Below are 16,858 nucleotides of genomic sequence, written 5' to 3'. Positions count from 1 at the left end.
AGCAATATGGCCTAGATGTGATGTCTAAACATGATTCACAGATCAAATAACCAAACAAATAGATGAAACACGAGGATAACATGATATGATAGAAAAATTGTCACGACTCCAATTTCCCTCCGTAAGATATCGTGATTGCACCTAGTCTCTAAGACTAGGCAAGCCTAACACTTACTGAATTAATAGCAAAATTCAACCAACAACTATTAAATATGAAATAGAAATTTCTATACAAAGCTTACAATCCCAAAACCGGTAGTACAAGTTATAAGCTCTACTGCGTTTACTAGAACATTTCTACACAAGATTCATTCATGAATTTCCCCGAGGTACCAAACCTCATAATCCCAATCACAGGTCCCAAATCACAAACCCAATTCACTTGGCATCTTGTGCCCACATTATAATTTCAACCGCACGGACAACCCACGTTCCAATACCATTAATACCTCATATCTGCAGGGACAATTCACGTGCTACGAGGATGACAATATCGCATATCCACCGCATGCCATGACTGCATGGACAACAATAATAATGACTCGTGACTGCACGGACAACTCACGTGCCAACAAGATAACACTCACACCGAAGGCAAGTATACGAGGGTACATATAAATGGTCAATATCATCAGGATTCATCTTCTTAAACTGAAATGGGTGATTAATTACGTGTATGGTTGTACAACTGTTCTATCACAACTCAAGTCAACAAGTAAGAGTAGAGACAATGAATGGCACATAGGAAACAACACAACAAAATAAAAAATGCATAACTCACACAAGGTAGGAACACCACTACACGAATATTATCAATAACAATGCCACATGCCATCACAAGTCATCAAAAATCATCCCCGACATAGCCCACCTTGTCTCGCCACGTGCGCAACAATAAAGTAAATGCCTGCCTTGTCTCGCCGCATGCGCATAATAATATTCCCATCTTGTATCGCCACATGCGCAGACTCACATATATATAGCCCGCCTTGTCATGCCGCATGTGCAAATATCAATAGTAACGAAAGCACGGACAACTCACGTGTGAACACCCTGACAATCCTCTAAACAATACCACGTGTGCTAAAACACAACTCAATATAAGGTATTTCACCGCATGTGCTCATATGTCACAACTTTTTCTCAAAATAATTTCAATACCACAACCACGCATAGCCCCCGGCTCAACAACACTCAGTACAACAACAACAACAATAATAACATGAGAGTACAGCAAGTAAATCAACATAAGGACTACAGAATACAAGAAATAGAAGAACGAGCTCACCATGAAATACACACTATAGAATAATGGTTTCAACAAGAATAACTCAACAAGAGGAGAGATAGAGTATCACAACGATTCCACCTAAGTACAACTCGACGATAAAAGAGATAGCTTAAGTCAATGATTCCAAATAAGGATAAGTCAACAATGAAAGGGATAATAAAACTTCAATTAAGGTTACGCGATCATGGCAGAGATAATAGTAACTTCAATTAAGGTTAAGCAACTACGAAAAGGGTAATGATAACTTCAATTAAGGTTTAGAAATTACGGAAAAGATAATGATAACTTCAATTAAAGGTAAGAAATTACGTAAAATATAATGATAACTTCAATTAAAGGTAAGCAATTACGGAAAAGATAATGATAACTTCAATTAAAGATAAGCAATTACAAAAAAGATAACACGACAATTAAAGAGGCGAACACTCCAATTAAGGCACGTAAGAGTTTATTGGCAACAAGGGTAGAACATGGAGGGTGAATTAGCATAAATGACTCAAATCTACACGGCCTTTACATGACACAATTAGCATAAATGACTCAAATCTTAAGGGATAGTTCCCCCACACAAAGTTAGGCAAGATACTTACATCAAAGAATATAGATGGACACTCTAAATTGACCTTCTCGTGTGAAACAACCTCTTGACGGCTCAAATCTAGCCAAAATAATTTCATTTCATGAATAAAAATAATAGGAATCAAATCTGGGTAATAAAGCTTCAATATTTAACAAAAACTAAAAAGTCAACCCAAATAGTCAACCCCAGGTTTGCACCTCAGAACCCGATAAAATTCTTAAAATTCGAACACCTATTCCGATACGAGTCCAACCATACTAAATTTATCCAATTCCGACATCAATTCATCCTTCAAATCATCATTTTACATTTTTGAAAGTTTTCACAAAATTTCTATTTTTCCCAACTCAAACCACAAATTTAATGATAAAAATAAAGATGGAATCGTGAAATAAAATCAAATCTGGGTAGAGAACACTTACCCCAAACCAACACACGAAGGATCCCTCAAAAATCGCTCAAATCCGAGGTCTCTAACTCAAAAGATGAAAAATGGAACAAAAGCCTCGATTTTTGAAATTAGTATATGCTGTCCGGGTAACATGAATGACGATCGCGGAAATTCGTATGCGAACGCAAAGAAGAAAAATATCCGCTGCTAGGGTTGTTCTACGCGAACGCGAAAAGGGAGGTACGAATGCAATGCACTAAGGATCTAAAGCTATGTGGACGCAATGAAACTCCCTGAACACGAAGGCTAGCACATATGGCCTTCCCTAGCCTGGTCGCCCACTACGCGATCACGAAATAACGAATACGAACGAGATGAAGCAGAATTCCCACGTATGCGATCGTGAACCTTTAACTGCGAACGTGAAGAACAATTTTCGCCTGCCTCCAAATTACACTATGCAAACGTGATGCCTTTGACGCAAACGTTATGAAGAAAAACCAAATGACAGAACTAAGATTTCAAAACATGAGGAAATGGCCCGTAACCCATCTGAAACACACCCGAGGCCCCGGGACTCCGTTGAAACATACCAACAAGTTCCATAACATAACGCGGACCTGCTCGAAGCCTCAAATCACATCAAACAATATCCAAACTATGAATCACACCTCGAATCAAACTTAATTAACTTATGAACTTTTAACTTCTACAACTCACGCCGAAACATATCAAATCAATCCGGGATAACCTCAAATTTTGTGTGCAAGTACCAAATGACATAACGGAAATAATCCAATTCTTAGAATCGCAAATACGAGCTCGATATCAACAAATTCAACTCCCGATCAAACCTCTCAACCATCCAAACCTTCAACTTTCAAATTTTTACCAAAATGCATCAAATCAACCTACGGACCTCCAAATCCTCCGGACACATGCCTAAGTCAAAATCATCACACGAACCTATTGGAATCATTAAAACACCAAATCGGAGGCGTCTACATAATAGTAAAACTCCAATATACTCTTTACGCTTAAGCTTCTAAAATAAGAATCCTATTTTCAAATTGATCTCAAATCATCCAAAAATTGAACCCAGCCACACACGCAAGTCATAATACATAACACGAAGCTGCTCGAGACCTTAAGCCACCGAACGGGATGCTAATTCTCAAAACGACCAGTTGAATCATTACAAAAACAAGCCCGATAACAACCTACAGGCCTTCCCAAACCATGAACAAACTGGTGCACGTACACACGCCCGTCACCAAGTGCGTACGTCACCCCAATATGTTTTTAAATAACTTAGTCCTTAGGGTTGAATACCCTCAAATACAAGTTTAGATGTGTTACATAGCGCAAATCACAACTCCAACAAGCCCTTCCCACGCGTTTCGGCCTCCAAACAACTCGAATCTAGTCACAAACAACTCAAAATCAACAAATAATGCCATAGGAAATAACTTAAAACAATAAAGTTTCGATCTTTATCCAAAAATCAAAAAGTCAACCCCAAGCCCACGCCTTAGAACTCAACAAAATTTACAAATTCCGGACACCCATTCGATTACGAGTCCAGCCATACCAAAATTATCTAATTCCGACCTCAAATCGACCGTCAAACTTCCATTTTTCATTTTTGAAAGGTTTCCACAAAATCCCCCATTTCTCACTTTAATTCACTATTTAAATGTTAAAAACGAATATGGAATCATGAAATATTAACAAATCCAAGTCAAAAACACTTACCCCAATCCAAGACGTGAAAATCCCCTCTAAAATCACCCAAAATCGAGCTCTACATTTAAAAATATGAAAATAATACTCTAACCCTCGATTTGGGTTTTAACATTCGACTGCCTAGTTGTTCCTCTTCACGATCGCGGAAAGTCCCTCGTGACCTCGTAGAACAAAAGTGTACTGCCCTCCAAAATGGTCTACGCGAATGCGGAAACAAAGTTGCGAATGCGATGCTAAACCAACCTGACCTATCGCGAACACGGACAAAATTACGCGATCGCATAGGCTTAAAGCCTGACTTTCCAGTTGACCACTCCACTACGCGAACGCATGAACCACTCCACGATCACGTTGGCCTGAGACGTCAAGGCTTCACGAATGCATTCCTAATATCGTGAACGCGATGAATAAATACCACCAGGCACCAAACAACCCTTCACGATTGTGATCCTCCCTTTGCGCTCTCGTATGAGGAAATCAGATTCAAGTTTTCAGCAGTCAACCAAAGTCCAAAATGAAGCCGAACTTGATCTGAATCACACCCGAAGCCCTTAGGACCCTGTCTGTACATACCAAAAAATCCTAAAATATGATACGAACTTAGTCAAAGCCTCAAATCACATCAAACAACATTGAAATCATGAATCGTACCCCAATTCAAGCTTAATGAACTATTGAACTTCCAACTTCTAAAACTAATGTCGAAACATACGAAACCAATTCCGATTGATCTCAAATTTTGCACACAAGTCGTAAATGACACAACCGACCTATTCCAACTCCAGAACTGAAATCCGAGCTCGGTATCAACAAAGTCAACTCTCGATCAAACTTCTCAACCTTGCAAGTCTTCAACTTTTCAACTTTCGCCAATTCAAGCCAAAAGGACTTATGGACCTCCAAATCAATATCCGCACATACTCATAAGTCCAAATTCACCATATGAAGCTATCAGAATCATCAAAACCATATGAGACGTTCACACAAAGGTAAAATTCTGGTTAACTCTTTCAACTTAAGCCTTCAACCTTGGGACTGTGTCCCAATTCACTGTGAAATCTCTCCGCAACTGATCCGACCACCTCGGTAAGTCACATAACCATAATTAAGTATAGAAGAAGCAATAAATAAGGTAATGGGGCTACAATACACAAATGACCGACCGTGTCATTACAACACCTATGGACTAGTTCGCAATCTTAGAAGTTAGTTATGAACATGAGAGTCGCTCATCTCAACCTCATAATCTGGAAACATTTTCATTGTTTATTGTTTACGAATTTCAACAGCCGGAACATCATCATCAACTAATTATTTAGGAATTTGACAAGATGGAAGATCTTCAGTTGTTGTTTGGTTACGAAGCTCACATGTTAATTTATGAGCCTCCGAATCACTCATTGCAAGCCACTTATTATCATCCACAACTCCAACATCAACTAAACCGGTGCTGCATAAAATACATCAAGATATCAGAAAGATAAACATAAAAAAATTAAAAATAGAACTATAGAGTTAATTACCAGAAGTCACTTCCTTGCTCCCTTCTAAATTCACATCTACATTATTGTCATAATTTTTCTTGATATCATGGGCATCCTCTCTAGAGCTAGACATTGAAATATTTTTAAAATTCTTATTATAGAACAAGTAAAAATATTGCAACTAACATAAAATAATCAGTATGTTGAAACTAGAAAAATAGACCGTATCCAGATTAGTATCACCATCTTCATCTTATTTGATATCTCTGTTGTGTTGGTGCTATATCAAAAATTTTAAAAACATTATTAACTTTAGACTACCCAAAAAATATATAAACAATACAACAAGAAATACTATTATACCTCTTAATTGCTCTTCTTAATTGAATCAATGGCATCGAACACCTCCACAAATTTCTCGGCAAGATAATTCTTTAAAACCACTATTTCATCCTTATATTCCTTCTTCAATAACAATACTTCCTTCTTCAATTCCTCTTTTCTCTCTACCAAAATCTTGAACTGAACATCCCAGTCATTACCTACGGGTAAGGCATTTTTAATTTAGACTATTTTTTTTTAATTTTTTCAGGTGGATGGTCGATAAAGGCATTCCCTGAACTATGACATTTGTCATGAATATTCTCTACCACCTCCTTCTCCAAGTCATTTGCAGCTTTGCTTTGTATTTTTGATGTTTGAGGTGGATGATCAACAAGGTCATTATCTGCCACCTTATTGTCTAAGTCAACAACACCTTTTTCATGCCTTTTGCCCTGCCTTTTTATTGCTCGCGGGTCGATGATCAATAAAGCCATCATCTAAACTAGTTTCTGATCAATATTATATGCTGCGTCGTTCTCCAAGTTGTCAAGATACATATTCCTTAAATTCAACTACATAAATAAATATCTAATAAGTTAATTAAAAAAAAGTATTTACTGATGGTATACTATTTTACATAAGAAAAAATCGCAATTATACTAGTGACATGGTATAACAGAAATACAAATGAGTATATCACATGATATACCACTATTAATGGAAATAAATATCTAATAACTTCAATAAATAAAAAAGTAGTGTTTACTGGTGCTATACTATTTTACATAAGAAAATGTCACAGTTATACCAGTGACATGGTAATATACTCATTTATATTTTCGATGGTATACTATTTTACATAAGAAAAAGTCGTAGTTATACGAGTGACTTGGTATACCAGAAATACAAATGAGTATATCACATGATATACCACTATAAACTGAAACAAACATCTAATAACTTAGTTAGAAAAAGGAAGTATTTACTAATGGTATACTATTTTACATACAAAAAGTCACAGTTATACCAGTGCTTGGTATACCAAAAATATAAATGAGTATATCACATGATATACCACTATTAACTAAAAATACATGGGAAAACAAGAAAGTAATTTACCTTGTTAGAAGGAAGACCATACACTCTCTAATGTAATTCCTCGAACTTTAGCTGCCTTGTGACCTTCCATCTAATAATTCGTGGAGATTTATTCCCACACCGAATAATGACACCATTATGCACATATCCACAACATCCATACAACCATATCTGAATAGCCAAAGAAAAATCAAAAATCCAATCATACTGTCGTCGCCTATCCAAAATGCCAGAGATTTATTCCAAGGTAGCCTTGTATACAGTTCTTCCCCGTGGATATTGTTATAATCACCTTCCTCAACCAAGTCAAAGTAACCCCTATGAACCAATTTGGTGTTCTTAATAGAAAAGAGGAAGGAGTTTATCACAAATAACAATGTCACCCTCACAACATCTTCATCAGACTCAAATGTTTTATTAAGAAAATAATCTGAAAGGTATTTCTTAGCAAGAGAAGAGTAATCTGCAAAGTACTTTTCAATCAAACGGTTCTTCTTTACGTTAAAACGAGTAGGGAGTCGTACATCACCAGTACATTTTAATCTAGACATACAAGCTAACTCAGATAAACAAAAACATAGCTTAACTCCATTGAAAACAAACTGCATTGACCTCCATCGTCAATAAAGAATATATCAACTGCGATTGCATTTCTATTCTAGTTAAATCCAACAAATATCCAAAACAAGTTGACTTAAAAAGCCTAACTTGTGTTGTTGATAGTTTTCTTCTCAAATCGTAAACAATCTCAGAATTGAAATGAATATCAAGTTTTGGCTTATCGCTTGCATTAAGCTGAATTTAAGTAGACACATATATACAAGTATATCACATGGTATACATCAGTGGAACTAGCTCTTAATAAGTAAGCTCTAACATACATAAAACTTCGAATACATTCCAAAATTTACATTGGGAGGGGATTCGACATGTTTTTATAAAGATATCGGATTCAGAAACCTTCCTTTTTTTTGTAGGCCTCAAATCAGTTTGAGAAACACCAAGTTCTCGTTGTTTAGAACTTGAGGAACCACCAATTTCGTGTTCTTTAGAACTTGAGGAACCACCAATTTCGTGTTCTTTAGAACTTGAGGAACTACCAATTTCGTGTTCCTTAGCACTTTGAGAATGCGTTCTTCTCAAACTAGATGCTCCAGATCCATTCGAAGATGATTCTCCATTTGCATGCTCACTTAAGGGAGTTTTCAGATCAGTTTGAGAAACATCAGTTTTTTGTTGCTTAAAACTTGGGGAACCAACAGTATCTCGTGCTTTAGCCCTTTGCGAACGCATTCTTCCAAAACTAACTACTTGAGATCCACTTACCGAAGATGATTATGCAATTGCATGGCTGCTTGGAGCATCTTTCATATAAAGCTCGCCCATTGTAACTGACTTATTTTCGACATTCATATCAATATTAGAAACCTATGATGAAAGTGAAATTGGATCAAAAACCTGTGGTGAAGGTGGAATTGGATGGAAAGGTCTTGCACGCTTAAGAGAGTGCTTTCTACCCATAAGTTTTCAACACTTTTTTCTCGAAATTAAAGCTTGACATTGCTAAATTTTAGAAGAGGAGAAACGAATTTAGAAGCGAAAGTTCGCGATTTTGTTGGAAATTTGGGAAATTTTGCAGAAAATTCGCGTCTAAAGAGAACGGTTAGAGACGATTGCGTATTTTGATATTGGGAAAGAGAGAAGGTACATGGCATAAAAGCTGAGGTACACGTATGATAAACTAAAACTTTGGGGCAGGGCGCGCCAATTTTAAAAATTGGGAGCATATTGGTCATTAAATCTTTAAATGGGGCTCTAAGTATCATTTTCTCCTTATCTTTACATAGATTTTCTTTTTAACACTTTGATAAAGTTATTCTTCCCTTTTCCCTTCTCTTTTATTAGTTTCTAGTTTCAAATTTATCCTCCAGTTCTTTTGCTTTACATAAATGGAATGCAAAATTAACCTGCTAAAACAAAAAAGAAAAAAGGCCAAATTAGAAGGAAAAACACAGCGCAAAAATAACTTCTTACTATATATACTCTGAAATATTGAAAAGAAATCTGTTGTTTAACTTTTTTGGGCTTACTTCGTGTCCTTTCACCTTGCTTTTCTTATTTTTATAAGTTAAAAACAGAGGGAATTACACAATCTGCCATTTTTGCCCATTTAGGAATTAATTACAATTTCTACCTATTCATCAAAATCTATTTTTGCCGGCTAGACATTCCTCTTTTTGCCATACCAAACCGTGCATATTTTTTTTTAATTAAACCCATAGCTTTCTCTTTGTGAATAAGTATGAAATCTAATTTTAATTACCCGTTACCGCACATTCTAATTTGTCTTATAATGTGTACCTATGCAATCTAAAATATTTACCCAACTACCTATTTTCAAAATCCTTTCCTTTCTAATCCCGGATCACGTGAAACCCCATTAATTGCCCCAACCTATTTTCTTCTTTTTATGCATGTGTATTATGTAATAGTAGTATAGTCATATATAGTTGTCTGGAATTAATTAGTAGAACTGTATACCCTATTGGCATAATTATATATCATATTGGTATTATATGGTAGTTAAAATATTTTTTGGTTATTTTACCTACATTTTAAGTGAATTCTATTATGAAATGATTTATATGATCATATTTTCCCGTGTTGAATTTTCTTGTACCTATGTACATAGATTTTGTGTATTATGTAATAGTTTTTATAGTTATATGCAGTTGTTGGAATGACCCCGTACAACTATATACCCTATTAGTATAACTATATACTATATTGGTATCATATGTTAGTTGAATCCTTTTGATTGTATTAGCTGCATTTAATTGGTACACTATTTGATTTTCTTTTAATAATAGTAATATAGTACAATATCTTGAAATACTTTATTATATTAATATGTGGTACACTATTTTTTTATTTTTCTCTTTGCATGTATATTATGTAACAGTAGTATAGTCATATAATTGCCAGAAATTAACTAGTAAAACTGTATACCATGTTGGTATAGTTATATGCCATATTGGTATCATATGGTAGTTTGAATATTCTTTTGGTTATTTTAGCTGTATTTTTAAGTGAATTATATTCTTGAATTATTTATATGAACATGATTTCCAGTGCTGGGATTTTTTTTTGTGCCGATGGACATAGATTATGTGTATTATGTAATAATTTTTATAGTTATAGGCAATTATTGGAATGACCCCATACAACTATATACCATGTTAGTATACAAAATGAGCAAGTTGCTTTGCGAATATTTAGCTTGCAATGCGAGCATGTAATTTCTCATACTCTTATTGCATCCTTTAATGTTTTTGTACAATAGTATAGTCGCAGATAGTTGTAGCAATATTTTAGAGCAATCATATACTCTGTTAGTATACATGTATACCATATTGGTATCATATGGTACTAGAAGTCTTTTTTGCTACTTATACTTTTATTGCATTTTCCAATATTTTATTATCAATTCTATTCTAACTAGTATATATGGAGATTTGGCTGCAGTAGATTATGTTTTGCTCTATAACTGGTTGTGTTACTACTATTGGTAGAGTGTGTACTGATATTTGTAGGGAATGAGATCACGATTTGCATGGCAATCACGTGAAATTAGAAAAGGAACAAGAAATAAAGAAAATAAATAAAAAGAAAAAAATAAAGAAGGAGTCAAATTTGAGTGTGAAATAAGTTATGGTAAAAATAACAATAATACGATTTGGGCAAAAATAAATGAATAAAAGAAAAAAAGAAAAAAAAGAAGAAGAAAACGAGAAAAAAGAAAAAGGAGAAAAGAAAGAAAATAGGAAAAAAGAAAAGAAGCATTGAAATAAAAAAGAATTGGAGAAAAAAAGAGAAAATTCCCCACAAAAACTACAATGGATAGAAAATGTAATTAGTTTGATGGGTAGAAAAATAAATGAATATATAAGGATAAATAATTTTATTTTTATGGGTAATTATATCATTCACCCTTAAAAAAATAACTACGGCCTACTCGTCCAATAAATTTCAATCTGTTATTATATCCTATTGTCATCCTTCTATTTGTTTGCAAATACTAATACTAGTTCTCTATTTCCGGATGTCCTTTTCGTCCCGCCGGCACATATTCACCTTTTTTTCTGCGATCTTCATATCCTACTGCATGTATCTCACAAACAACATCTTCTGCTTTTATTGCAGCTACTGGATTCACCTCCTCCCCGATTTTCCCTGCCGATTCTGTATCATCATGTATCTCTATCACAACAGAAGCACCACTATTGACGTTGTCAGCCTCCAAAACAGGAATCAGAAGCTGCGGCCGAGGCGGTGGTTTCTCCAATGCCTTGGCCGAAGAAGAATCGTTCTTCTTCTTTTTCTTCTTCTTCTTCTCATTATTTTCCTCCTTGTTAAAACGTGCTTTAATTGAAAGCTCTTCAACAGCCTCCGAGATTTTGTCGACGCATTTGGTGACCTCAATGAGTATTGACACCACTGACATAGCTCCGATGACATCAATGGTGTCTGCTTCTTCGAACAAGAAGAAAGTTTTAAACGTAAAAAGTGCCTCTTTGAGATCAGCAATGGCAGTTCTTGCGTTATACGAGTGGGATTCCGTTGTAATAGTAGAAAGTTTCGTCACAATTTTGATAGAGAATGCAAGCTCTTTTAAGGCTTTGCTAGATTCTGTTATCATTCTTTTGCATGCTTTTTCTGTTCTTCTATTGAATTCAATTGGTGCCTGGAAAATCAAGCACGCGTGAGAATTAGAAATTTCATGTAGCTCCAGAATAGCTTCTAGCTTAACAAATGCTATAAAATCACCTAAAATTTTGATGGGAAAGAAAAAGGAAGAAATGATAATTGAGTAAGTTTTACGAAATCAAATAACACAACATATTAGTAGTATGTAACTATACGTACTATCTCTCAGTTCAATTTTATATAATAACAACAACAATAATGCTACAACGCCAAATAAGTAGATTAGAATTCTCAATTCACCATTTAAGCTCAAATTATGTCATCATCACACCTCAGTTAAATTTTATATGGATGATGTTTGGCTGAATTATAGAGATATGTTTTTGTAAATTTTACATTTATATTATATTCGTGATGTTTGAAGAGAATGATTGAAAAATTAATTCTGTGAAATGATGTCAAGCATTTTGTGACTCCCCAATACCGCTATACTAGTTCAGACAATATTATAGTTTTTATTATTATTAAAAAGTATAAAACTTTAATGTTTATTATAATTCATTTCAGATGATATTTCATACAGAAAAATGCCTTTACAATAATTACCATTGAGGTATGCAGTTTACGGTCTTATAAGCACTTTTCGTGTTTTTCGTTTAAGGACAGAACCGCTTTTATGTCATTTTCCAAGCTTCCATTTTTATGCATAACATACCAAATCGAATATATTTATTAAATTCTCCGAAATTTTTATAACTGTAATTTATGATCGTGCAATTATACTTGCAATATATATACCTGAGACTTGGATTTTAAGTGGCCACTAAGAGATTGAAGATGGCCAGCACATTCTCTAGCAATGCCGCCAATCTTCAAGTATTGTTTCCATGGATGATTAAACCTGAATGATCCGTGTGCAGGCTCCCACCATGCAATGTTTGCCTGAGACATTTGTTTTTGTTTGTATTATTTTTATTTGCTACAGTGATAAAGAAGGGAGAAAAAAAGGCAAGAAAATGTGTATCTTTTGCTTACTGTAGGCCTCCTGAATGTTTCTCTTATCAAGACAATATGATAAATCAATGAACTAAGAAATTACAAAATTGAATCTGCTATATAAATCCTTACTATCATAAAATTTTTTGTTTAGGCATATTTTAATACTCAATACTTAAGTACTGTTATGTAACACCAAGTGTTCTCTAATATACTCTTGTGGTTATATTTCTAATATACTAGTAAGAGTCTTCTGGTAAGAACTAGTCTTCTAGTTGGTATCACCTATTACAATTTGTTAACTTCCATTATTTTCTTTCTTTTGTTAGATTTGCTCGGACTCCTAGATATTACCTTCTGAGATTACTTTTTCCGATGTAAGTTTAGGTCTATCTCTTTATCTTTTAACTTAGTCAATCAGCATAATTTTAGGTGTACAAATCGGTATATCTAAAGGCTTACATATCACGTGGCCAAATTAAAGCATCTCAAACAACATTAATCTCTTATGTTCTATTACACCTTCTGAAAAATGTGATGATTGTTTATGATCTTTATCGAAATTTATATGACCGTATATTCATTGTAACATTCGCATCAATGCGACACTCATCTTGTGGCTATCTAAAACCCAACATTCACTAATCTCTATAGATAATATGATAATAACTTCTTTAATTTTCTTTTACCTTCTATATTCCTTTTTATTCTCTCTCGAAAGTAATTATTGTTTCAAGATACTTTTCAGAGTGGTAAAAATCTAAAGAGTTTCTCACCGCAACAACTGACTTAATATTCCGCCAGTAAAGAAGGAAAATTCAAACTTGTGAGAAAAATGCTCTTTTTAGTCATTCTAAAGAAATTCCACAACTAAAATACAAATTAAGAGCATTGAATGGAAGTTGGATTATTCAGTAGTCTAGCTATATATCTAGTGTATTAGTGAATTAACAAGAAGGGAGATTTGTGATCTCTTATACGCACCAAAGATTCCTCAGTGGCCTTAGAACCAAGAACACTTTTAAAGGCTTCAAAAAATCCCTTTTCATTGTCCTTGTAGCCCTCGCCACTTGCTTCCGCCTCTGAAACGTCAAAATACTCACTTCCAAATCCTTCAAAAAAAGTTCTTTTTTTGTTTTAATTTATTGCTCCATATATATTCTTAATAATGGAGTGACAAAGGTTAAATCGTACTTCCTCCATTTCAATTTATATAATATAGTTTGACATAATGTGAAGTTGAAAAAAATATTTAAGAGTTTTAAAATATGGGATCTTAAACATGCAGTAATATTTGTGTAAGTGTTTGACAATAAAACTTTTAAAATTTGTGGTCTTAAAACATATCATAAAGGCTTGTTCTTAAGGGCAAATGAGAAATGTAATAAATTCATTCTAAATTTTTATTTCTACCATTCTTTTTTACGTGAACTAAAAAGAATATACTGTCACATAAACCGAAATGGAGGGAGCAAAAGAAATCAAGATATCCACGGACCTTCTAAAAAACTCGCTAGCTTTTCAAGGTTGGTAGTAACAAGGTTATGAAGATCTTCCCCAGCCCAGACTGGACAAATAAGCAAGGAGATGATCATGACGGTTGCAACACTGACCATAATGGTGGATATCCGCTGCTTATCCAAATCCAAGTACTTGTCACCTGAGACTGTGACCAAACTGAAGGTTGCGACAAAGAGCATGCATCCATAATCATACCTCCTTTGCATCTGTGGGTAAAACCTTGTAAATGTTCCTAGAGCACCTGCATGAAGCAAACGAGTCTTTGACGTAGGGGTGGCAAACAGGCGGGTCGGGTCGGATACGGGACGAGTCAAAAACGGGTAATGAAAAAATAGATAAATTATTCGACCCGACCCATATTTAATACGGATAAAAAACGAGTTAACCGGCGGATAATATGAGTAACCATATTATCCATGGCTTATTAAATATGATTACTTTTGGGAGAATTCCTAGTCTCTCAAACTTGAGGAACCCCCAATTTGAGGTTTTACAAATATAAAAGTTAAACCCATTAGTTATCCATTTTCTAAATGGATAATATGGGTCTTTATCTATATTTGACCCGTTTTTAAAAAGTTTATTATCCAACCTAATTTTTAGTGGATAATATGTGGTTAACTGTTTTCTTTTTACCATTTTGCTACCCTTACTTTGATGTACCCAGGGGCGGATCCACTCTTACGATACCGGATTCATTTGAATCTATTTGCTTTCCATGCGGAGTATAAATTTACGGATAAAATCTACTAATATTGTACAAATAAACAAAGATATGAACCCATAACTTTTAAATTATAATGAATTCATGCTAAGAAACTTAAAGGTTGAACCCGTAAAGTTTAAATATCGAATCCGCCAATGTACCTACACCGTTGTTCGGTGAAACAATTCTGATTTGATTATGAAAAAGGACTTCTAGCTAGCTATATATCTTCACGTAAAAGTTTTAAAACTGAGAAAACTTTGAAGAATTTTTTTATTTTGTACATTTTGTTTAGAGAAATAGAGTGTATTGAGCTTCCATTTCATACCTAGAATGAAGACCAAAAACCCAAGAACTATAGGTTCCCCTTCTTTTCCACAAAGCTCGGCTAAATATTTAGCTCCAATACCTAATGTGCCACCTAGGGCCGTAGCAAAAGCTATGTTTATGCACTTAGACATAGTTGCACCTGAAAAAATAAAAATCATTAATATGAAAAGTGTAAAAACGAATTAATACTTGTTGTTGCTGTAAAAACGAATAAACAAGATCATCAAATCAGAAGAAATATGAGATTGCACTGAGATCACAAAAATTACCAGCAGTGTACTCAAAAGCAACCATCACAGTCAGGCAAGCCACTATTGCTGATTGTTCAAAGCTATGATAGAGCGGCCAGGAATAGTAGAATAACAATACTAAAGTGAGAGCTAGTCCCACCTTAGCTGCATGCCAAATTTTCCTTGGATCATCTTTCCCAATCTGTTTTGTGTCCTTAGCAATGTTCCAAGATTTGTCCTTCAACATCCTGGGAAATCCCTTGAGCTGGCTCCACCACCGGGTGAAGACACCAGGTTGTTCTTTGCTTTTGGAGTCAGTCTTGCTTGTGGAGTCAATCTCCATGGAAATGGGGAAATGGCTAGATTTGTATGAAGAGGTACTGGAAAGCAAGAAGAGCCAAAAGAAGGTGTTGGGTATAAAAATTCACAATGGAAGAACCTCAACCACCTCAATTTATAGTTTGCAAGAAAAGTTAGGGTTGACTTTCTTTATTTTCATTTACAAATGAGTATCTAACTTGTCGTAAAATGCGGGAAACTATTTTGGCGTCCCGCGAAATTTATTAGTTAAAAAATTGATCAACTTTGATTAGTTTTTCATGTAAAATAATTTAAAATTAATATTCAAAAAACCGACCAAAAATTATCGGTTATTTCAGCCGGTCATTTTAAAAACCCTACCGACTTCGGTCGGTAATTTTATGTTTTCAATAAAACCGACCGAAATCGGTCGGTTATTTTCCCGCAAAAATACAATTAAAGAGTACAAATAAAGTAAAAGATAGTCTTAAACCAAAATGTACCAATGGTCTAGTGGTAGAATAGTATCCATCCACCATACAGACCCCGGTTGGATTCTTAGACGGTGTATTTTTTAATTGCATAATTAATAATACCGACCGACTTCGGTCGGAAAATACTGACGTACTTCGGTCGGAAAATATTGACGTACTTCGGTCGGTTTTTTGGCAGATTATTTCTTTTTCGGTCCTTTGTGAAATTTTATTGACCAATCGAAATCGGTCGGAAATTGCGACCGACTTCGGTCGCTATTTATTACCTACCAGAATAATTTCTACGAATTAAAGCCGTTCAGAAGTCGGTCAGTTTTTCAGTTTTCCTACCGATTTTGGTCGGTATTTCTAGACGATTTTAGGCAGTTTTCTAGTAGTGTAAATTTGCTTTACATAAAATTCACTTCGGATAACCTAGGAAAGTTAGGAGCCATATATGGACGAGATTTTCTGGTTGTACCGATCCAACTAGTTGTTTTGAGATCTATGATCCCATTTCCCTATATGAGACCCATGTAGGCTCATTTGATGTCTTATAACTTGCGGGGACGGGTATTGTAACGGTCCGACCGGTCGTTTTGAGCTTTAGCATTTTGTTCAGCAGTTTTGAGACCTTGAGTAACTTCATAAGATGTATTATGAATTGCGTATATTGTTGGT

At 34.7% G+C, this 16,858-nt stretch overlaps 1 protein-coding gene across 2 annotated transcripts; it reads right to left on the bottom strand.

Moving 5' to 3' along the window:
- Positions 1-10,860: 10,860 nt before the first annotated feature.
- LOC104086899 (aluminum-activated malate transporter 8-like) lies at positions 10,861-15,838 on the bottom strand. Of its 2 annotated transcripts, none has more exons than XM_009591247.3 (6): positions 15,444-15,838; positions 15,173-15,313; positions 14,116-14,379; positions 13,602-13,729; positions 12,420-12,563; positions 10,861-11,658 (listed from the first exon to the last, which is right to left on the bottom strand). In XM_009591247.3, exons 1-6 carry the CDS (start codon positions 15,745-15,747, stop codon positions 10,999-11,001), a joined length of 1,641 nt encoding a protein of 546 aa, XP_009589542.1. In that variant the 5' UTR covers positions 15,748-15,838; the 3' UTR covers positions 10,861-10,998. The 2 variants fall into 2 exon arrangements, with proteins under 2 accessions (XP_009589542.1, XP_009589543.1); XM_009591248.3 differs by having other exon boundaries at positions 13,602-13,699.
- Positions 15,839-16,858: the final 1,020 nt, after the last annotated feature.

The sequence above is a fragment of the Nicotiana tomentosiformis genome, chromosome 7, assembly GCF_000390325.3.
Source record: "Nicotiana tomentosiformis chromosome 7, ASM39032v3, whole genome shotgun sequence".
Classification (NCBI taxonomy): domain Eukaryota; kingdom Viridiplantae; phylum Streptophyta; class Magnoliopsida; order Solanales; family Solanaceae; genus Nicotiana; species Nicotiana tomentosiformis.
This window is presented reverse-complemented; position numbering and strand designations above follow the sequence as displayed.

Coding starts and splice junctions, on each gene's coding strand:
- LOC104086899 (XM_009591247.3), bottom strand. CDS start 15,747: ATGGAGATTGACTCCACAAGCAAGACTGACTCCAAAAGCAAAGAACAA. Junction 15,314..15,443: donor TGCTTTTGAGTACACTGCTG/GTAATTTTTGTG, acceptor TTATTTTTTCAG/GTGCAACTATGTCTAAGTGC. Junction 11,659..12,419: donor ACTTAAAATCCAAGTCTCAG/GTATATATATTG, acceptor TTGATTTTCCAG/GCACCAATTGAATTCAATAG.